Source organism: Brassica napus, chromosome A9, assembly GCF_020379485.1.
Source record: "Brassica napus cultivar Da-Ae chromosome A9, Da-Ae, whole genome shotgun sequence".
Classification (NCBI taxonomy): Eukaryota; Viridiplantae; Streptophyta; class Magnoliopsida; order Brassicales; family Brassicaceae; genus Brassica; species Brassica napus.
This window is the reverse complement of record NC_063442.1, coordinates 17087929-17110475: the sequence shown is the minus strand read 5'-3', so window position 1 is coordinate 17110475 and position 22547 is coordinate 17087929. Positions and strand designations below refer to the sequence as shown.

Sequence of the window (22547 nt, the reverse complement as noted above, 5' to 3'; positions counted from 1 at the left end):
GCTCGACAGTAAGATAGACAACTAATACAATAAAACATGGGATAGAAGTATTAAAAGGAAAGACTTTCTCGAAATAAAGAGATCCAGATAATCTTAACTTAAATCTTTAAAACCACAGTTTGAAGATGTTGAAATACCCTACTGAACGGAGTTGGCAGAGGGGTGAGAAGCCGACTGAGGCTAAAGAACTCATCAAACGAATGAGATCAGCTCTAAAACCGACTATGTTGAGAAACTAGGTGAATCTCAAGTAATTCCGAGAGCAAAAAGATCAGTAAACAAAATTGTGAGGCAATATAAATATTTACTAAATAATCAAATCGAACTGCACAATAATTTGCTTACAATAATTGTTTTGTATTTTATATTCTACGAAAAGAAATATATTTTACGAATCAAAAGCAATCATATGTAATTTTACTTGAGTGTAATAGTTTTATTTACCAGGATATGATTTGTGTAATCTACTTGTCAATCATATGGTGGTTAAGAAGAAAGTGTGTATAACAGAGATTAAGAGAGGATAGTAGGACTAGACTCAAGTTAAATATGACTCTGAGTAAAATAGAGAGTCCAGATACCAATGGTGAAGATAGATTGGATAGAACGAAAGACGCAAAACAATGTAAATAGGGAGTCGAATCAAATCAAAGACATATATCTCTGTTTTTAAATCCAGATAAAAAAGAGCTAAAAATATAAATCCCAGAAAGTAAAAAGACATTATTGAAGTCGACGAAACACAGCAAAAGCTAGAGGGGGGAAAGGAATGTACAATCATTATCAAGATCAAACTGTCAAAGCAGAGATAATTATTAGCATGCTGATCCAAATGTGTTCTCTCCACTGTATGTCATGTAGAGAAACCCATCTTCGTCTTTGTGTTCTTCATAGATTGCAGACATCAATGCCGCTACTCGCAAGAAAGAGAAAACAAATCAAGACAAGAATCATAGAAGTTGGAATATTCAGAAAGTTTAAAATCTTTAATTACCAGTTGGAGGTAACGTGTTCTTGACAAAGACAAAGATTGCTTTCTCGGCTCCAAGCTTGATTCTTTTCCTCACAACGTAGACGAATTGTCCAACGGTTAGATCAGCTGGTACAAGATACCTATAAGAGAAGAAACAAGATTAGAGAAAACAAATGATTATGTGATGAACTCGCTTTAAACTCTAATCGCTTGAGAACTATATAGCTTAAAGCAACAGTTATTCATACTTAAGAATCATTAGGCATGTATCGTGTATAATAATTAATAAAAGACTCACTTCTTCTTGTCAATGTCAGGAACATCGCTCTGTTCAGCTTTCTCCACAATCACCTGTAATTCAGTTTCTGATTAGACTCGGAAAAAAAAAAGATTGTTCGGTAAAACAGAGAAAAGTTGAGAGAACATACGGGAACTCTGTCTTGGTATTTCTCTCTGATGCGAGTAGATTCAGCCATTCTTATCTCTGTTATTAAAAAAAAACATAAAAGATTCAAATCAGACTAAACTAACATAAACATCCTTAAGGTTCGGTAATAAACGTAATTTGATTTGATATTTTGATTAAAACACAAGCGTAGAAACTCGCATCAACAATCAAATCAGACTAATCTAAAACAGAGCTCCCTCAGCAACGATCAGAATCACAACACAAGCTAAAGAAGCAAACAACGGAACTAACCAAGAGGATTAGAGAGCTTGAAGGAGTTCTTAGCCATGGTGATTCGATTAGTACCTGCGATCATTAACAGAAAGAATATTAAAAAATAACGAATCTTTAGCTTTCTTTGCCAAATCTGGATAAAACCCAGAATCTGTAATTGAACGAACAGAGGCGAAATCAAACATACCGATGATCGTGAGGAACTAGGGTTTGATTGAGAGAAACAAATAACAAAGAGGATCAAAGTATTAAAAGGAAGGGAAGAGGCTAATATATATAAAGGAATCGATTGATGATGGATTTAGGGTTTAAAAAACTTTTAATGACGGTTTCCTGCTACACGGCACCGTAACTTGTTTGGCAATTGGTGTTTACTTTTATTTTAATTTTTGTTTTTAAGATATTAATTAATTGCCTTGCAAGGATATTACGACGCTTGTCTTACGTCAAAACGGGCATGCAACGTCAGTTTGTTGTTTTATGGGTATTGTGGGCTTTTATATGGGCCTTTTAATTATGTTTGGATCCTTGTTAGGCGTTTGAAGTCTATAGATTCACGATTTCTGACTTATGAATACCTCACAATGTCAATAGTTTAAGGTATTCTTTGTATCTAGTTTCCTATAAATGTAGTTGTTACGTGATTGAGTCTTGTAATCTTGGCTGTCACTAAGAGCCTTCTTCTTGTAAACCCTATTATTAGATTAATCGAATTGTAACATCCTTAATCGTATATATGAAAAGACTTAATTGGATTGATTTGACTATCTATATTACCAAAATTGATTTATCTTTTCCGTCACATATCCGTTAGAACTCTAGAATTAATCATGATTGAGCTGGAGTAGTGAAAAAATGGATGATCTATCGGAAAGTGATTTGTGATACCGTGTGAGTAGACTAAAGTATAGGAAAAGATTATGTGGTGATTGTAGAATCAGTAAACATGACTTTTAGGTCTTGAAAAATTAATGCACCGTCCGATGAAACAAGATGGGGTCCACTGGTCCAGAGAGCGGGTGTGGATGGCCCATTAGCCGTGGGCGCACGGGGCGTTACACGAATATTTAATTTTTGGTGAAAACCACAAGCATTTTTCCTCTTGTATTATTGTTTTTAAGTAAAGCTTTGTAAGCTATTGTTGTTTTCTATCCTTATTAGTTACTAGATCCTTTCTCCGCGCTACGCGCAGATAATATATTTAAATTTGTTACATTTATCATTTTTATTTGTATGTTTTGTATATTAAATTATATATAACTATTTTTTAAATTTGATTTTGTTATATATTTTTAGATTGAAGTAAATATTTCTATTATACGTAACACAATTAACAAATAAAATATGAAGAATCAATTCCGAGATTTTTAGAGTTATGTAAAAAAAATATAATTATATGTAGAACATAAATGATCTTAGTTTAAGAGATTGGAATCTCATCTCGAATAAATTTACAAAAGAAAAAGTACTCCAATAACCTACTTAAAATATAAAATCCCATTTTCAAAAAAAAAAGGTACTTAATAATATTTTTTTGCGTGTAATAGTTGAAAACTGACAATTGAATATCTATCTAGAATATTATTTTAGTATATCTAATGGTAAAAAATTAATTGTAATAAATTTTTTTGAATATTTTAATATTACATGAATTAGAAGTCTTTAAAATCTATTTTATTAACATAATATATTTTATATTTATTTCTTATTTTGACGTTACAAAATATTGCTTTATTTTTATTTGTATATTAATTTTTTAATAATTTAGTTTCTGTTTAAGTAATTTTAAAATTATCAAGAATATAATATATTTAAAATTATTTATTTAAATATATCCAAATATGATGTCTCATTTTTACGTGTGTTTGCGTTGAACATATTTAATTTGTAGTCTGTATATTTAATAACACCTTGTTGCGTACCGTTCTATAGTTTTAATAAATGTGTTGTCATTTATTTTTATTACTACTAACATGATTTTTTAGTGATCAGTGATAATGTATTTTTAACGTTATGTATTATATTTTATCGTATATTTTCTAACTCTTCATGCTGGCACTTTTTTTAGAATCATTTTAATTAGATAATAGGTTTAAAGATGTAAATAAAACTGTGTATGTTGTAAGTTTAGATTTTTTAGTGTAACTGAGCACCATCAATTATGGAAATTATATTATGATTTTGTTTTACTAAATCTTTCTTTCTGTGTATATATATATTTTTTTTATTTTTACAATTTTATTGCCTTGTTCTTTAATTGTCGAGAATTGCTATTTCCAATTTTTGTTTCATATACTTCAAAAGTCTTCGGTTGATTTTTGTTTGTTTTCTTTCTCCAATTATAGTGTACAGTTCGACCATTTCTTTTTTTTTTGGATCATACTACTAATATAAATAGATATAAAAGCTTAAACTCCAAGAATGGAGTGAGTATTTGTGCTACAGAAAACTGATTTAGCCACTAATATAGTGAGATATTATAATATTAGAAGGTATGGAAACTCTTCTATGTTGTCCTATGCTAGACATAATTAAGCTGTTGTCAATTGATTCTATATTTGTGATAACTGGAAATACATCTTTATGTCTTCTTTACGTCATCCTTAATTGGTTTACAGTTCGACCATTTCTAATATACTAAGAGTAACATAATATTAGATGTTGATTATCTCATTCCAGTTAGGAATGCACAGAATGAGAGAAATTCAAGGTGAGACCACTTTACAATTTTGTCCTTATATCTATGTAGAGTTAGTTTATAGATTACTCTATCTGTTTCAAAATATAATCAATTTTAATTAAAATCTGTAATATTTAAAAGTTATTACTTTAGAAAACTGTCATTTACTATATAAATTTAATCAATTACACTGTAATTTACATAATTTAATTGGCCACACAATATCTAATAAATATAAAGTTACACTCAAATATAAAAACAATTTATATAGTGAAACAAAAAATACTTTTAAACCATTATATTATAAAACAAAGGGAATATTCAAATTATATTGAAACATTAGAATAGTAAGAATCAGAAAAGCTGAAATCTCAACGTCGATCATTTACGTCGGCCATGTCTTAGACCATCTCAAATGTATTCCTCTATTTTTTCTCTAAAATAGAAGAATTTCATGATAGAGATGGATTTGTCTCCGATGTATTTTTCCATTTTCTCTCCTAAAAAAGAATATTCTTGATATATTATTTTCTAAGTTTACAAATAATATTTCTTATTTGTGAAAGTTCAAAACCAGCCCAATTTATTTTAATATTTTATAAAATTATGATATTATTTACACTAAATATTTCTTTACAAACTATTATGTAAATAAATAATATAATTATATTTATATAAATAATAAATTTCACTAAAAAATATTTTCGGTTATAATTTTTTAAGTAAAAAGTTAAAGAATCATTTTGTAAAAACAAATAGAGGAGGTGACATGACAAAAATATAGTTTCTCATTGGCCGATTATTTTCGCCTACGTGGACACTCTATCTGAGGCTTATATCCTCCAGTTTAAACTAAAATCTGAAATATTTAAAAGTTATTACTTTAGAAAACTGTCATTTAAAATATTAATTTAATCAATTACACAATAATTTAAATAATTTAATTGGTCACACAATATCCAATAAGTATAAAGTTACATTAAAATATAAAAACGATTTATATAGTGAAACAAAAAATACTTTTAAACCATTATATTATAAGCAAAGGAAATATTCAAATTATATTGAAACATTAGAATAGTGAGAATCAGAAAAGCTGAAATCTCAACGTCGATCATTTACGTCTGCCATACCTTAGACCATCTCTAATGTATTCCTCTATTTTTTCTCTAAAATAGAAGAATTTCATAATAGAGATGGATTTATCTTCGATGTATTTTCTATTTTCTCTTTAGAAAAATAATATTTTTGATATATTCTTTTCTATGTTTACAAATAATACTTTTTATTTGTGAAAGTTTAAAACTAACCCAATTTATTTTAGTATTTTATAAAATTAAGATACTATTTACACTAAATATTTCTTTACAAACTATTATGAAAATAAAAAATATAATTATATTTATATAAATAATATATTTCACTAAAAAATATTTCGGTTATAGTTGTTTAAGTAAAAAGTTAAAGGATCATTTTATAAAAACAAATCTAGGAAGTGACATGGAAAAAATATTATTTTTTATTGGCCGATTATTTTCGCCTACGTGGACACTCTATATAAGGCTTATATCTTCCTTTTATTACTTGTTTGATTTGAGCATGGATAAGCTTTTGCCTTTGATTCAACTCATATATACTACTATCTTTTTTTTCTACACCAAAAACGCTCAACTTTGAGTTTTACTGGGAGCATTTATAGCTTTAAATTTTTTGATATAATTAAAGTTAAAACATTTTTTGAGGTGGTTGCAGACTCTTAACAACGCAGGCTTTCGGAACTGAATTTGAAAAATATACATTTTCTTTTTAAAAATTAAAACAAATATTAATGGTTTATGTATTTTGACCAGCCAAAACAAAAACAAATATGAAAAAATAATATGTACATTCCAAAATCGAGTAGAAAAAAGTAGTGCATTGAAATATTATGACTGAAAAATCTACAACATTTGCCGACCAAGTTTATTGCGATGATTAAAATATAGGTTTATTTTGTATTCTGGAAGCTCAAAAATTCATAATTACGATTAGGTCTGTGCACTCAGGTCCTCAGATTGGGTTTGGGTCGGATCGTTGCGGATCCGAATCCTTCGAATCTAAGAATTTAGAACCCGATAGAGTAATTTAAAATTCTCGGTTTGGGATTGGTCTGTATCTTCTCGGATCCAGGTCGGGTCGGGTCTTAAATAGTTGGACCTAATAGAGTAATTAGAGGTTGTCAATTTGGATTTGGTTCGGTTATGGATCAGATTCGGTTCTATTTTCAATGTCTTGTTTTTAACACATTCTTGTTTGGATTTCTACGACTAGTAATCATATATATAGGGCCTATGAGCCACAAAATAAAGCAACATTTTCCCCTTTTATTGAGTTTATCTCATTTGTTCTTTGTAGAACATTCTTGTTTTTTGGTATGGTTAGCTCCAAGTAAACTTCTCTATTTTGTTGGACTTGTGCATCATATTAAGCAACGTATATAAACCCTTCTTTTGTTGGACTTGTGCGTCATATCAAGCAACAACTGAAGTTTGGTAGTGTCAAGAGACTTTCCGCCCCTTTTGTGTCACCGTTCAATCCATCAGTTTTCCCTTTTAGCAAATTCATATCTTTTAAGTCCGATTGAGTGATCTTTTCATTCCTATTTAGGGCGTATCACGTGGGTCCTTCACAATAAGACTCTATAGGGTAAAAAGATCGAATTGGTTTCGGATCAGATCAAGATTTTTCAGATCGATTTCGGGTCTGATCCTGTCTAATTACGATGTCTACATAGAAGAATAAAAATCACATGTTCAAGCCCTGTTTACAAAGTGGTCGCATATACATTTAAGATAGGACTTTTTAAAAACTAGATTTGCCATTCTTTTAATCTTCTTCTTAAATTAATTTGATCAGCTAGAGACACTGTGTTTCAAAGTGTAAAAAAATGGTTGAAACCTATAGATACAAAGCGTGTTTTATAGCACACATCAAAGTTCTACAACTCAATGACCATTTCAAGCTCAATATGTACTCAGTCATACATAATGCATCTACTAGATATTTGGTCTTGGCGAGCTTGGCCCTTGGAGGGAAGATTGGCGTTTTATACCTTCTATAGTGATATGAACCACTTTATAATTAGTTGTTTCATAGATAGCGAGTTGTAGAGTAAATGTTTTCAAAGGGAAAATTTCCTTATTAAAAACTTTTTATTCCTCATTTTCCAAGTATATCAAATAACTAAATTTGGAAAACACTCACGACTATATCTAGATTTGATGGAATGGCACACACAGACCAAGTCTGGACGAGTGCTGGGAGACACTGGAATTAAAGATGATTAGAGAATTCATCTTCAGCTCATTTTTCTGCTACTAAAACAAAAATCTTCAGTACTTTCTGACACTATGATAAAAAGCGTTTCTTATTAATGGATTCATCTTCAGCTCAATTTTTACTATAAAACAAAATCTTTAGTACTTTCGACAATATATAATAAAAGCGCTTTTTTTAATTCCAACTGTATTTGATGTTTTCTCATTACATTATTATTCATCTCACTGTTCATCTATGGTACGTGTCCATCGCTTTTTGTTATATAAATCATTCACCGCTATATTTAAATCTATTACTTTAGTTTCCATTGAAACAAAAAGTATTCTAAAGACGTCACAAAAAAATCATGCATTCAATCCTTAAAAGTATACCTTATAAAACATACCATTTTGTATCTAATTTAAGATTTGTTTTGGTTGTAAACGATTTCAGAATCATAAACTTAAACGCAATATTTTTAGGTTTTTGCATGGACGACAGTCCATTTAACCGGTTTGAGTCCTGAATTTGTGTCTAATAAATAATAATTTGATAGTAGATCTATCAAGCATCAAAAGCACAAATTATCAAAGAACTTAAATATATCTTCAATATATTTAAGTCCAAACAATCCAATGTAAATTAAATATATCTTCAATATAGAACATTAATAGCAAAAGACAAAAACTTTTTTTTTTTTTTGAACTTACAAAAGACAAAAACTTTCACCAAAAAATGGTGAAGATCTCAAAGAGGATCCAACTAAAGGTTCTAAAGGACATGGTTCTCTAGCTATGCTCTAATTTTAGATGATTAAAACTTCAAAGAGAAACCCAAAATAAACAACAGAAGATAAAATAAAAGGGGACCTGCATGGAGATGACAAGTCATCATCACCACTATGGTACTTATCTAGTCTAAATAACACACTGAAACACAATAATAATTAAACAACAAAAAGAGCCTCTTGGTTTAGTGATCCCCACATGATGATGACGACAATGACATTGATAATGATAATGAAGATGATGTGGAAGCCATGTAGTTGAGAGTTTTCATGGTGATAATGTTAACAAGAGTTATGGAATTCATGATCGATGCACATGGATGATGATGATGAGATATTATATTTTACTTACTCCAAGAATCCAGTTTTTGTCAAAACAGCATTTCTCATTTTGCTTAGATCTCTTCCTTTGAGTGTTCTTCCAACTCCTTCGCACATAGAGAAAGATGAGATCTGTGTTTTCGCTAGCTTTCTTGCAACCCATTCATGTGGAGGAACCATGCAACCATCATCATCATCTTCATCGTGAGAATGCAAATTATGAATACTCCTCTCCTTGCTCCTTGCATTACCATAAATCTTAGACCAATCAGGAACATTCATAGGTGCAGATGACTGTTTTTCCCCTGAGACATCCTTGCTTCTATGAATGTTCCACGGTGAAGATGTAAAAGAAGTAGAAGAAGATGGTGAAGAAAAATGACTTTTGGGTATTTTTGTTTCATGACCTGAAGTTTTTGCTTCTCTCAAAACTGACCATATATCTTCTTGAAACTCATCTTCCCCATCTAGCCTCATGGCAGGAGACTTTCTGCTACTAGATTGACTTCTTTTTGCTCGTGAATCCATAGATCGATAAAGAGAGAGAGACAAATATAGATCAAATCACCAAATAATATTACACAAGTAGAGCCAAGAAAGAAAATCTTCTTCTACTATCAATGCAAATTTTCGTGCCTTTTAAAGTGTTTTTTTTTTTTTGAGTCAAGTGATAATATATGTAAGAATGCGAAAAAGAGATCAGCACAAACAACATTAAACCATTTCTCTTTGGTGGCAAATGAAAGGGAAAGACAAGTCATGTATATGTAGAAACTAGAAAGCTTCAGAGTACTAGACCCTCCCAACGAGACAGAAGGATTCCGAAAGCTCCAAAAGTGTACTATCGTATGTCTCTAAATGCTTCTTAAATGAATTAAATATAGCAATAGATTGCATTACAACATAATAGCCTTTGGTACTATTTTCTACTGAAACCTGCCAAATCATTGACAGAGTCTGATTCATACAATAAGACAAAATAATTTATTGGAAAAGACTGATTTTATGTCAAATTATTTATTTTTGAGTTTCTTTTTCAGTAAAAATTTTAAAATTTTATTAGAAGAAAATAAATATTATCCCAAAACAAGAGGACGAAATAAAATTTAACCCAAAAGTGACTTTAATGATGTTACATGATTAAGAGTTTTACTGACCATCTTATCCAGAAGAAAAGAGAGAGATGACTACTTGCATTTAATGATACGTACTATATACAATAATTTGATCTTCGTTTTATTCGCTGTATGAAAACTATTGGAAGAGTCTAATCTGTAATGTAATACACAAAAACAATAATACAATTTGTTGGGTTAAAATGAACAATTTTGGTTGCGTTGGGTCAAAGCATGTTCATATAATAGTTGTGACATGAGGTAAGAAAAAGGTCATAAGACCTTTATATTTTACTCACCCCTCTTCCTTCTTTTAGTTAGGGACCCCTTTTGTTATTAGATAAGTCGTGTGGTTTTGTTTTCTTAAAGAAACGTTAGAGCACTATTAGACTATGTACATATCTGTATTTAAGTCTAGATTCATTGTACATCAAGAAAACCTACGGGCTACGTCATACTATGTTTTCAAGTTTCAGTAAAGGTCAAAGTAAAAACGTTTCGATAAAGGTTGATGAGATAGTTATGTTGCCTAATCTTACAAATTTGTACGAGTGTCTCACGCTCTTTGTTTTACCAAATTATAGAATGTCCTCCATTTAAGGTGGTGTTGGCCCATATATGAACTTTAAAGGATGTCCTCCAAAACATTGAATGAATTCGCGGGCCATTATGCATTTATGAATTATTCTAATCTGAGTCCATCTCAAGACACATTGTCTAATATTATAGACTTATAGTTAGAGAGGCTTATATTTTCTTACAGTTAACCCTTTGCCATAAAAAAACTAAAGAAAAATACAATTGAAGTTAATGAATAGTTCTAAGAGTTCTAACCATTTACACTATATAGATATACACATTTATTAGATTCTCATATTTAAATATATCTAGTGAGATGATTGTTTGTTGAACTTATATTTTCTTATGGAACTTTCATTCTCTAGTTGATAGTACTTTGAATCTTTGAATATACTAGATGTTCTGCCCGCACATAATAAATATCCTTATAGATATTTATCTATTTATAACTATTAAATAAAAACCAATATAATAAATTATTAATTATGTTTTTAAAAAGATAAATCAAACATTAAACTTTATATTTTATAATAAAATATATTATTTCAGATAAAAACACAACATATTTAAGAATTATCTTATGTTTTAAAAATATATTTTATTTTTGAGAATTTTATTATACTTACTTAAAGTCAATTAACAAATATAACATATAAATAAAATATTATTAATATATATTCATTAGTTTTTATCAAAAAATATATATTCTTATTGTTGAGTTAAATTTTAAAAACATTCACATATATTTTAAAAAATATATTTAACTATAAATTGTTTTATATCTAACTATAAATTTTATATTAAAATATTATTTTCAGATAACAACAGAATATATCTAAGAATTATCTTATGTTTTAAAATATGTTTTTATTTTTAAAATTTTTATTATATTTATTTATAGTCAATTATCTAATATAATAGTATTAATAAAAATTTGTTTTTAATTATTTATATTTTAGACAATTCTTAGTATTATTAATTTTAATCACTTATTTAATTAGATATATTTTAAATTCATTTTTATTTTTAACTAATTTATAGAATTTATTCATTAAGGGTATAAACGATTTATTGTTAATATTAATCACTTTTTTAATCAGATAGATTTGAAATTCGTTTTTATTTTTTGACTAATTTATATAATTATTCATTAAGTGTATAAAAGATATTAACCGCTTTAACTTTTAACGTGAGAGCTCCGTTGCAAAATTTTACTTTGCAAATAATAGTATAGATTATATTTTTAACTGAAAAATATGTTTTAAAATAACAACACAATGTAAAAATTATCTTTTTGAAAAAAAGTAATATTATTAATAAAAATTCGTTTTTAATTATATTTATAACTGAAAAATATGTTTTAAGATAACAACACAATGTAAAAATTATCTTTTTGAAAAAAAATTAATATTATAAATAAAAATTTGGTTTTGATTATATAGTTAATTATAGATAAATTCATTAAGGGTAGTATAGATATTAACCGCTCTAACTTTTAACGTGAGAGCTTTGTTGCTAAATTTTACTTCGCAAATAATATATAGTATAGATGTGATCGACTGAGAGATGATGTAATTTTGTTTTTCTTTATTTTTATTGCCAGAAGATCTTGGGTCAAAGTTCATAATTCTCCCTCAAATCTATAATCTATAATATATAGTATTAGTTTTGTCATAAGCAAAGTCACTGAGATCATGTATTTCTAAGATCTTTCGTAAGAATAATCGAGTAGGACACAAAATGATATAAACAGAAATAAAACATTCCTTTAAAATATCCTAGCAAAGCTGCGAGAATATACAACCTTATTATGTTTGTAATCGCATGATTATATAAAGATAATAGGAGTTCTTGACGATTATACATTGTACGACCGAAAATAGTATATATAAAAAAAAAAGAGTCTGATCATAACAAATCAGGCCTGAGCATTAGCTCCAGCAACAATCTCAAGAATCTCACCAGTAATCTTAGCCTGACGTTTTCTATTATAAACCATCGAAAGCGATTTCTTAAGATCCGATGCATTATCCGAAGCACTACTCATCGCACTCATCCTAGCCGCGAGCTCACTCGCCAACGACTCCTGCAAGGCCCTAAGAATCTGACTGTTCAGATACAAAGGCAACAGAGCGTCGAGAATCTGAACAGGGTCTTGCTCGAACTGCAAGATGGGCGAGAAATCAGCGGTCGGTGTCCGAAAAGTCTCTCTCTCGACCGTCAGCTTCCCTTCTTTGGTCGTCAGCCTGAAGAGCTCGTCTTCAGCAGCGTCAACACAGTTCCCGTTAATGTCGCAGATCTCTCCTTTGGGAGATAAAGGCAGTAGCGTGTGGATCACGGGTTCCGATTTGACCAAAGACACGAACTTCGTGTACAAGAGCTCGACCTTGTCGACCTCCTCGCTTATAAACAGAGAGAAGACATCATCGGCAACGGCTTGAGCCTCTTTCGCCGTCGGTAAGGTCCCGGCCTCGAGGTACTTGTCGACGGGGATGTACGGACGGCGGAGGAAGTAAGAGTTTCCCTTCTTCCCCACGCTAATGACTGTGTAGTCAAGACCTAACCCTTGAAGCTCCTTGATCCTCGTCTCTGCTTTCTTGATGATGAAGTTATTGAACCCACCGCATAGTCCACGGTCTCCGGTTACGACGACGAGGGCCACTTTCTTAACCGGTCTGATCTTGGTTAAGGGCACATCGATGTCATCGGTTTGAAGCTGTTCGTTGATGTTGTAAAGGACTTCAACTAGGGTTTCTGAGAAGGGTCGTCCGTTGACGACAGCTTCTTGAGCTCTCCTGACTTTTGCCGCGGCGACGAGCTTCATGGCTTCGGTGATCTTCTGAGTGTTTTTGACTGAGTCGATTCGGTCTCTGAGCTCACGGAGGGAGGATTGGATTGGAGCGACGGAGGAGGATCTTGAAGGAGAGGAGTTGTGGTTTGGGAGAGGAAGCGGGTTGAGAACGGAGCGGAACGACAAGGAGGAGGAGTCTGAAAGAGATGGGTTTGATGAAACACCCCACATTGTTGTTAGATTAGTGCAAGCCATTGTTCTTGATCTTGGTTCAGACGGAAGACAAGTTTTTTTGTTTGTTCAGACAGTGTTTTGGTTTAACCTTATCTATGTTCTTTGATTGTAAGAAGGAAGAGAAACGAAAGAAGAGGAATTGAGTGGAGGGAAGAGAAGGTAACGGATGAGGTTTGGAGATAAGGTTTATTCTCCTTTGAGTTTCTCGAAGTCTTGAATGTGGGACCCTGTTGTTGACGTGGCATTGTATAAATGGAGGAACCGAGATCTTCAAAAAAAAAAATGGTGGCATATCTACTTGTTTTGTTTATCAGCCAACCAATGCTTGTGTGTGTAATGAGTCGAGTCTCAACCTAGCAGAGGAAATATCTGATAACAAGTGACGGAAATTAAATTAGTCTGTTTCGGTTTGATTTGGTTTAGTAAGATAAACCAACCAGTTATCTGTACCCGTACACATTTTGGATCTGTATGAATATTTTGACTTTTAAATATTGAAAAGATATATTAGAAAAAATACCTTCAAATGTTTTTTTTTTAACCATAATAAGTTTCTTTCACACTTCTGACCAAAATACGTAACTCTTTTTGTCGTAAGCTTCTCAATAAAAATACAAGTAAAAAAAAAAGTACAAGTAGATTGCTTGCAAGGAGCTAAGTTTCAAATACTCTACCACGGTTTACTCAGGTTTATCTCTTCTTCCAACCGTTATATTGGGTGAACACAAGAACATTTGGTAAATTGACCAGAATAATTTCCATTTATGTCTCTGTGCTTGCCCTTCACAATTTCCCATCATTGTGAAAAATTCCTCAATGTCTATGCTTCCATCCTGCAAGAGAGTTCATTACAAGATTTCAAAACCGGTTATGTTGGATCAGCGTACCGTGACTAACTTATATTGTTAGCATCGACTTCTGATGTCATTTGTTTGATGCTATCTTTATCTCCCACACCACAATCCTTCATTGCTATCTCCAACTCATCCCTCGTTATTAGCCTATTGTTAAAATGTTTTGATAAGACAGACATACTGAGCTTGATTCTCTTGACAATAAGTATATGAATGATTTGTCTAAAGCAATAACTGAACTTAATTACCCGTCATTGTCTTTGTCAAAGTGTTGGAATGCTAGGCGAACTTGTTCATCTTGGTCCAGTTTGAATCTATCCAACGTTGCAGAGATAAACTCCTCTATGTCGATTGTTCCATTACCGTCCACATCAGCCTGAAAAGCCCTTATCATGTGTTGGTTATAATTGTAAGGATACAAAAAAGTAAGAGACTGCAATGATAACTCACGGCTTCTATGAGTTGCGTCACTTCTGTTTCATGTTTCAGAGACTTTAGAGCCAAGTGTAGTTAGCCCTCTTTTGTGTTCTTCAGGAGTGACTGTGCCAGTTTTATCTGTATCGATGTTATTGAACGTTGTTTTAAGACCTTTGATTTCCTCTTCTGATAGATTCTTTGCCATAACCTGCAAAGATAGGAAATACGACCACTCTAGAAATTAGTAAGCTTTTTAAGATTATACTTGCAAGAGTTAGGTCTAAAGACTTTTACCGTTAGAGCTACCTTCTTGAGCTTATTCATATTACCTAATTGTTTCAAGAGAAGTTTACATTATTGGGTACTTTCTCATGGGTCTTTATCATGTTGACATACTTTCTCCATGTAGTGTATTTTTTGTCTTACTTTTGATTTTTTCTTCCCTTATTGCCCTTTACATGGACGAGAGAGGCTAAGTTTTGGTTGAATGCTAACCAAACGTAAAGTAGCCAAAAATTAACTTCTTTTGGATGCACTTTTTTTGATAAATTTATTGAACATTAGGATTGAGTTAGAACCATTAGATTAGAGGTTTATAAAAGAAATCTGACGGCTCTTATTGAAAGAAGTACACATCTACTTGTCTAGTGGTGGACAGGGATTGGTACTATAGTTTATGGCTTAGCCAATAACCGTTGGATTGATTTGTAATGGATTTAATATGAAAAAACAAAAACACCTAGACGCTTTAGATTTGCAGAGTTTATGGTGTTGCATAGTTTGTGGTGAGTTGCAACCGTTTGTGGTTATGTGGTTGTGGTTAAAGGTATATGAAGTTGTGGTTGGCTGGTTATAGATTGACGAGAAGTTGTAAACTAAATTGAGTACATGTTGGTTTGGTTGGATAATATATTTTTCTTGAGTTTTTTTTTGTTAGTATCATTGTGGAGGGACTAAAGATGTGGTCGTCTGTTGGATCATGTAAATGAAGTTGTGGTGAATGATGTTTTGTACTTGTGGTTAGTGGGTGGGATATGTGTTGAGCAGTCATATGTATGAAAGATATATTATTCCACAGTTTGTGTCTTTGGTTACACGTTTTGTGGTCTTAGTATCCTATAAAACACCAAGGCATCTTAGATTTTATTATATGTTGCAAAGCTTGCGTTCAGTTGCAAACTTAGTTGTGGTCACGTGGTTGTAGTTAGGCGTAAATTAAATTATGGTTGACTAACTATAGATTGACAAGAAGTCATGGTCAACTAAGTTGAGTATCCACACAAACACTAAACCAGCCAAATTCATTCATGGAACAGAACTCCAAATTCCATAAAATTTACAACTTTTAAGTTGAATTCAAAACCCAGAAATTAACGGTTTAATTCTGGTGGGGAATTATCGGCGGAGTGTGCATGCGTCGAGTCAAAGGAGATTTGTAAGCAGAATATTCCGAAACTACAAAAGGATGAAATGGATCTAAGTCAATCTGTAACATAGGATAAGTAGATTGAAAGGGTAGAGGAAGTTCAGATTTGTCATGCTTTTCTGATGGATAGATAAAGCCGTGGAGTGACTGGAGTTTTTGGTCGGCGAAGGTGAAGAAGACAAACGTCGACGTCTTGAGTTAAAAGAAAATGAGAGAAATTGAGATAATGAAATGAGGTCACGATAAAGTAAATCGAAGAAAGAGAGAAAGGTAAATACTACTTCAGTTTCAAGGGTAATTTAGACAATGAAACACAAGAAAGTACTTGAGATGAAGAAAATATGTTAGAGTGATATAGGATAGAGAAAAAGTATGTCTGAGCGTAAATTTTTCTTGTTTCAAACAGGTTGAAACAACGCTATCAATAGGCTTACTGGAGGCTTCTCCGTCTGTGATCCAAGGATATCCTATAAACAACCAAGAGAATAGTAAAGCTAGTCCTCAGTATTCGGGTTTACGGTTCAGATTGGGTCGGGTTATTTGGATTTTGGGTTATTGAGTTGGGATGCTTTGGATCCATTTAGGAGCCGATAATTTTTTTGATCAGATAAATTTGGGTTTAGTCGGGTTCGGATTGGTATTCTATTTTTTTATGAAATCCAGAGTACGTATATTTGAGTGGATTTAAACCCAAAAACGTCTAGAACCAAAAACCTTAGTAAAACCGAAAAAAACCAAAAATAATATTCTTCTTTTATAATTTTCTGTTTACAGATTATATTTTAGATATATATTTATTTTAAAACTAAATATAACTAATATGTTTAGGTAAATGAATTGTACTTCAACTATTCGGTTCTTGGTTTAGTCTCGACTTTTTGGCATAAGGAAATAGGAACCATCCGGTTTTTGTAAATTTTGGTTAAATTTTTTTTAGTTCGGTCCGAATTTGATTTTCGGGTTTTTGGATAAAATACCCATGCTAAGTAAGACATTGCAGAAGGAACAAGAGCAAGAAAGAGAAGAAAAGAGGCTTACCAAGAACCTTAGCAGCAGTGATTCGTTTCTTGGGGTTCCTAATAAGCATCTTCTTGACAAGATCTGTGGCTGCTGAAGATGTACAAGGCCATGGATGGCTCTCAAAATCAATAGGAGCATTCTGTATCTCATAGAGCATATGTTCCTCAGGTTCTAAAATATAAACATATAAGTTACATTTTCAAACCCCAAGAAGAAGAAACAAATCAAGAAATCATTTTGTTTCTTTTTACTAGTCACAAAGGGAGGTTGGCCGCAGAGTAGTATGTACAAAATAACCCCTGCACTCCAAATGTCAGATTCTTTCCCGTAATGTCCTTGTAATAATTCGGGAGCAACATAACAACCAGTCCCAACACGATCATTGTATTCTTCTCATGCATCAGTGATATGAATATAAGAATCAAACTAAGTAAGATGGCTTACTTGACCATATCACAAAGATCAACCTTCCTCGATAAAGACAGCGCATCTATAGTTGATTGCTTTGAGGATAGCATTCTCATCGTTACTCGAAAACAAGAAGTTCTCAGGCGTAATGTCACGATGCATCACACCCATGAAATGACAAGCCTGCACAATATTCACAATCTGCTTGATGATTCCAGCAGCATCTTTCTCAGGATGTCTCTGAGAACTGGCCATTTTGTCGAATAAGCCTTTACCGCCACAAAGCTCCATCACCAAGTGTACAGAGTCTTGGTCTTCGTAAGTGTTTTTGAACTCAATGGCTGTCCAGACAAATGCTTCATGATATGAATGTCTCTCTTCACAGAGATCTCATCTTCTTTACTATTTAGCTTCGTCTTGAGTATGGACTTGCAAGCGTAGGTCTTACCAGTAGCCTCCACCTTGCATTGGCGAGTGATGCTGAATTGCCCTTCACCGAGTTTCTCATGGAGGGTGTAAAGCTTCTTGATGTCCTCGAATGGTTTGTCAAGTATGATCTTCTAGGTTGGTAAGTGTAGGTTTTTACTAGAGAAGCAACCCATTGATCTGAGTGGGTTGCTTCTCTAGTAAAAAATTCTTGGTTGGTAAGTGTAGGTTTTTAAGTTGACTGACATGGTCTTTAAATATATATTTTCATGTTGGCAAAATGGTCTTTAATATTAGTATTCTGTTTTTCTCTTCATCTCAACTGTCTTTTGAACAGTCTTTACATATTCAGATTTATACAGTATTTTTGTATATAATGCATGTATTTGGTCTCACAGAATGCATGTATCTCTCTTAAGGAGCTACCAGTCTCGGTTTGTTCTGTGATTGGTTTTGTGATATTTGGTCTCCTTCTACTTTTGTGTTTCTTTACTTGGCTCAAGTCAATAGTGTAAACATAGCTACTAATCTCAGGTTGTTCTAAGAATGAACTAGATTTTGACCCGCGATTAGAAAGCGCGGGTTTTTTTAAAAGTATAAACAATTTGATATGAATTAATATTTGTAGATTGTTGTACATTATTAGGTTACAAAATATTATTATATTGAGGCAGATAATTTTTGTAAAATTATATAATTCATAAATAAGTTTATTTAAGATTTTGTGTGTACATTTTTATTTAACTCTTTTGGTCTGTCTATTTTATCTGGATCCAAAAACACAAACCAAGACCGACATGAAAATATAGGTTCGGTTCGAGTCCAGGACAAAGTATCTATTGGTTATTTTTTAAGACCCACAGGTTTTGATTTGGTCCGGATCATATCCGAGACCCGATCAGGTACCCAAATTAATCGGATCTTTTTAGTATATTAGGTATGTATGGGTATTTCGTATATGTTTTAAATTTGGATATTCTTTTAAATTGTAGGTTTGGGTTTTTGGTTATTGTTTCAGGTTTTGGGTAAAATTCCAATTTTAAAATATATTTTGGATATTCAAATTAAATTTTAAGTATTTTTAGTTTTTCGATTCATGATTTAGGTTAAAATACGGGCTTTTCGCATATTTATTTGGGTATTTATTTGGAATCTCAGGTATTTTTCAGGCTTACTGGTACTTTGGGTTTTAGATACCCAAACCTAATCGAATCAGTTACATACTTGAAAATTATATGAATTTTACGGGTATTTAATTTATGGATTTAAACCAACTCGTATTTTAAAGTATATTAGATCTTTTTTTTTACTTGTTTGTATAAATATTCCACAAACATTAAAATACAATATTATATATATATCAATACATATAGTAAATCGGTATGTTTACTTCAAAATTAACAATATGTTTGGTTTTAAACTTATTGGTTGGTGAATGGACTTATTAAAATCAAAATAAGTTGGTGTTATACGTATGGTAAGATATTTGGTTTTATCAAAAGGTATCAGGGCTCCAACTTCTGTTTTCCATAAATTTTTGTTGGACTTATTAAAATCAAATAAGTTGGTGTTATACGTATTGTAAGATATTTGATTTTAATAAGTCTAACAAAGATATATAGTTCAGTTAAAAAAAAAACAAAGATATATAGCAGTGACTAAATTATTGTTAGAGAAATATAAAATAATATATTATTAGTCAATTATTATGATAAGACCAAAAATATTGTTAGTTAATGAAAGGGTCCAAACAACTTTTTTAAGTAGATTTTTCAAGAATGCTTCCCTTTTAATATAATAGATTGGTAATAGTGTATTTGATTACAAGAAGACATGTAAGTATGTAACACAAGTTTCATGATCAACTACCTCTCACCTCGGTTTCCCCGGTTTAACTCTTTTTCTCCGGTTTGACAAAACCGCTTTCAAGTGAAACAAGTGCTTATGATCAGTGATGAATAAGTTGCCCTTATGACTGCAAGTTACCACTTCTCATCATAGCACAAAACTCCTCATAGTTTATTCTTTCGTCCTGTGAAGAATTCATTACAAGATTCAGAACCAGGTTAGATGTTAAAACCGGGATTAAGGGAAATATGTAGATTGTGATACTTACATTATCTTTATCAACTTCTGATATAATTTCTTTGGCACAAGCTTCATCTCCCATGCCATGCTCCTTCATGGCTATCTCCAACTCATCCTTGGTTATGTACCTAAAATACAAACACACCAATATACATTGACGTTTTGAACATTCTATTTCTCTACATTTTTACAACTCGTTATTGAACTTAGTACTTACCCACTGTTGTCTTTATCAAAGTGTAGGAATGCTTTGTGCAAATGTTCATCACGTTCCAATCTGTGTCTATGCATCGTCGCTGTGATAAACTCCGTGTAGTCTATTGTTCCATTACCATCCACATCAGCCTGAAAATGTATATATAGATCATTATGTGTTTCAGATTCTTTCTGTATGAGATTAACAAAAGAGATGGTTTATGAGTACTTACGGCTTCCATGAGTTGTTTAACTTCAGCTTCAGGGAGTTTAGAACCAAGTCTATTCAGTCCAGTTTTGAGTTCTTCATAAGTGATTGACCCGCTTTCGTCGGTATCCATACTCTCAAACATGGTTTTAAGACTTCTGATTTCCTCTTCTGATAGACCCTCTGCTATAACCTGCAAAACAAAACAACACACAAATCACATTCTGAATTTTTCAGGCAGTACGGGAGAGCGAGTTTCTTTTACCTTGAGAGCTAGCTTCTTAAGCTTGTTCATAGCTCGGAATTGCTTCAAACGGGACAAAACAACGCCATCAATAGGCTTATCAGGAGCTTCACTCAAGATCCAAGGATGTTCTATAAAAACCACAAGTATTGTTAGTTATAGACAACCATAAACTCACAATTACATTCCAGACAGAGCAACCTAAGGACTTCAAGCTTCACATAAGGTAATTATAAGGCCTAAGCAAGGGTCTATAAGCTCATTCTAGATTCTTGTAAGAAGCAGGGCCGGTCCTTGATACTTATATAGATACATGCCCCCAAATTTGTACAAATTTATTATTATTAATCGAAATCTATACTAAATCGCTTGAAACCCCAAAAATCTCAGAGCCGGCCCTGATAAGAAATTCACAACACCCACCAAACACAAACAATCCTGCCTTCAAAGATCAAAATCTCAAACAAAGAGGCTTACCAAGAACATTTTCAGCAGAGATTCGTTCCTTTTGGTTTTTGTTGAGCATCCTCTTGATAAGGTCTTTTGCACCCACAGATATACAAGGCCAAGGTTGGCTATCAAAATCAATTATTCCTTTCTTAATCTCATCATCTACAAAACAAACAATCACAGATTAAAAACCACCACCAAGAAAAGGAAGAACAAATCAAAGTCATTATTTATAGCTTAAGCTCCTTTACCATTTCCAAATGGAGGGCTGCCACTGAGTAAGATATACAATATAACACCTGCACTCCAAATGTCGATCTCTTTCCCATAGCTTTCCTCTCTCAACACTTCAGGAGCAATGTAGTAAAGACTGCCTACTTTCTCCTTCAATTCTACTCCTGTACTTGTTGAAAATACCATTCTTAGTATCAAACTATCTAAAAATAGCTCTATGCATTGTAAAGGTAGCAAACTTTTGTGAATGACTGATTATTTGAAGCAAAATATAAGCAAACAGTCATGATGATGATGATGATTCAGTAGCTCTCACCTTCTTTGATGTAAACAGAACAACCAAAGTCGATAGCCTTGAGCTTAGAACTCTCTTCATCATCACTAGAGAATAAGAAGTTCTCTGGCTTAACATCCCTGTGAAGCACATTCATCGAATGACAAATCTGGACAGCGTTCACAATCGACTTAAAGATCACAGCAGCATCTTTCTCAGTGTAATATCTATGAGACTTGACCAAAGCATCGATCCTGTCGAATAACTCACCACCACGACAAAGCTCCATCACGATGTGTACGAAGTTCTTGTCCTCGTAAGAAGCATGAAACTGCACGATGTTGGATACTCCTGAAAGGTTTTCCATTATCTCAATCTCTGTCTTCACGGCTTCTTGGCTGGTGAGGTTCCTCTTGGGGATGGATTTGCAGGCGAAACTACGGCCTGTGGAGATCTCTTGGCACATGTAGGTTGTGGCAAACCCACCTTTGCCTAGTTCTTCACGAAGTTTGTAAAGCTTTTTGAACTCTACTAATGGCTTCCCTAGTATGGTCCCTGCAGGCTCTCGTTCAGTGACGAGATCAGATGCTGGTAGGCTTTTACTGCCGCAACAACCCATTGGTTCAATGGGGGATCTTCAAAGATTATGTTTCTTTGGTTTTAAGAAGAAGAAGATGATGCAGGAAAGATTTAAGAAGACTTTTGTTTGATGATGGCCAGACAAGTCTTTGGTCTTTGTTTTTTCTTTTCTATTATTTCTTTTGTCATTTTCATTTTCAGTTATAGAAGGAAGGAAAGAATAACTTTTTGCCTTTTATAAAAAAAAAAGTTCATCTAAAAACAA

At 32.4% G+C, this 22547-nt stretch overlaps 4 protein-coding genes and 1 pseudogene across 4 annotated transcripts; all 5 read right to left on the bottom strand.

The window, feature by feature from the left end:
* Window positions 1-612: 612 nt before the first annotated feature.
* Window positions 613-2025, bottom strand: LOC111212164 (autophagy-related protein 8a-like). The gene is made up of 6 exons (XM_022713594.2): window positions 1843-2025; window positions 1674-1727; window positions 1402-1457; window positions 1272-1324; window positions 995-1113; window positions 613-913 (listed from the first exon to the last, which is right to left on the bottom strand). Exons 2-6 carry the CDS (start codon window positions 1708-1710, stop codon window positions 816-818), a joined length of 363 nt encoding a protein of 120 aa, XP_022569315.1. The 5' UTR covers window positions 1711-1727; window positions 1843-2025; the 3' UTR covers window positions 613-815.
* A 6431-nt stretch (window positions 2026-8456) lies between these two features.
* Window positions 8457-9731, bottom strand: BNAA09G20330D. Its single transcript, XM_013804042.3, has one exon. The coding sequence runs from the start codon at window positions 9266-9268 to the stop codon at window positions 8768-8770; it is 501 nt and encodes a 166-aa protein (XP_013659496.2). The 5' UTR covers window positions 9269-9731; the 3' UTR covers window positions 8457-8767.
* Window positions 9732-12180: 2449 nt separating this feature from the next.
* LOC106446624 (ATP synthase gamma chain 1, chloroplastic) lies at window positions 12181-13930 on the bottom strand. The gene has a single exon (XM_048740783.1). It carries the CDS (start codon window positions 13478-13480, stop codon window positions 12353-12355), a length of 1128 nt encoding a protein of 375 aa, XP_048596740.1. The 5' UTR covers window positions 13481-13930; the 3' UTR covers window positions 12181-12352.
* Window positions 13931-14031: 101 nt separating this feature from the next.
* Window positions 14032-18258, bottom strand: LOC106363020 (annotated as a pseudogene).
* A 1427-nt stretch (window positions 18259-19685) lies between these two features.
* Window positions 19686-22490, bottom strand: LOC106366890 (calcium-dependent protein kinase 22). Its single transcript, XM_013806567.3, has 8 exons — window positions 21746-22490; window positions 21447-21593; window positions 21223-21357; window positions 20767-20876; window positions 20527-20694; window positions 20316-20443; window positions 20127-20226; window positions 19686-20042 (listed from the first exon to the last, which is right to left on the bottom strand). Exons 1-8 carry the CDS (start codon window positions 22320-22322, stop codon window positions 19980-19982), a joined length of 1428 nt encoding a protein of 475 aa, XP_013662021.2. The 5' UTR covers window positions 22323-22490; the 3' UTR covers window positions 19686-19979.
* Window positions 22491-22547: the final 57 nt, after the last annotated feature.

Coding starts and splice junctions, on each gene's coding strand:
- BNAA09G20330D (XM_013804042.3), bottom strand. CDS start 9,268: ATGGATTCACGAGCAAAAAGAAGTCAATCTAGTAGCAGAAAGTCTCCT.
- LOC111212164 (XM_022713594.2), bottom strand. CDS start 1,710: ATGGCTAAGAACTCCTTCAAGCTCTCTAATCCTCTTG. Junction 1,458..1,673: donor CAAGCTCTCTAATCCTCTTG/GTTAGTTCCGTT, acceptor TTTTAATAACAG/AGATAAGAATGGCTGAATCT. Junction 914..994: donor GAACACGTTACCTCCAACTG/GTAATTAAAGAT, acceptor TCTTGCGAGTAG/CGGCATTGATGTCTGCAATC.
- LOC106366890 (XM_013806567.3), bottom strand. CDS start 22,322: ATGGGTTGTTGCGGCAGTAAAAGCCTACCAGCATCTGATCTCGTCACT. Junction 21,594..21,745: donor TTCTGTTTACATCAAAGAAG/GTGAGAGCTACT, acceptor CAACAAGTACAG/GAGTAGAATTGAAGGAGAAA. Junction 20,695..20,766: donor TTAAGAAGCTAGCTCTCAAG/GTAAAAGAAACT, acceptor TTTGTTTTGCAG/GTTATAGCAGAGGGTCTATC.
- LOC106446624 (XM_048740783.1), bottom strand. CDS start 13,480: ATGGCTTGCACTAATCTAACAACAATGTGGGGTGTTTCATCAAACCCA.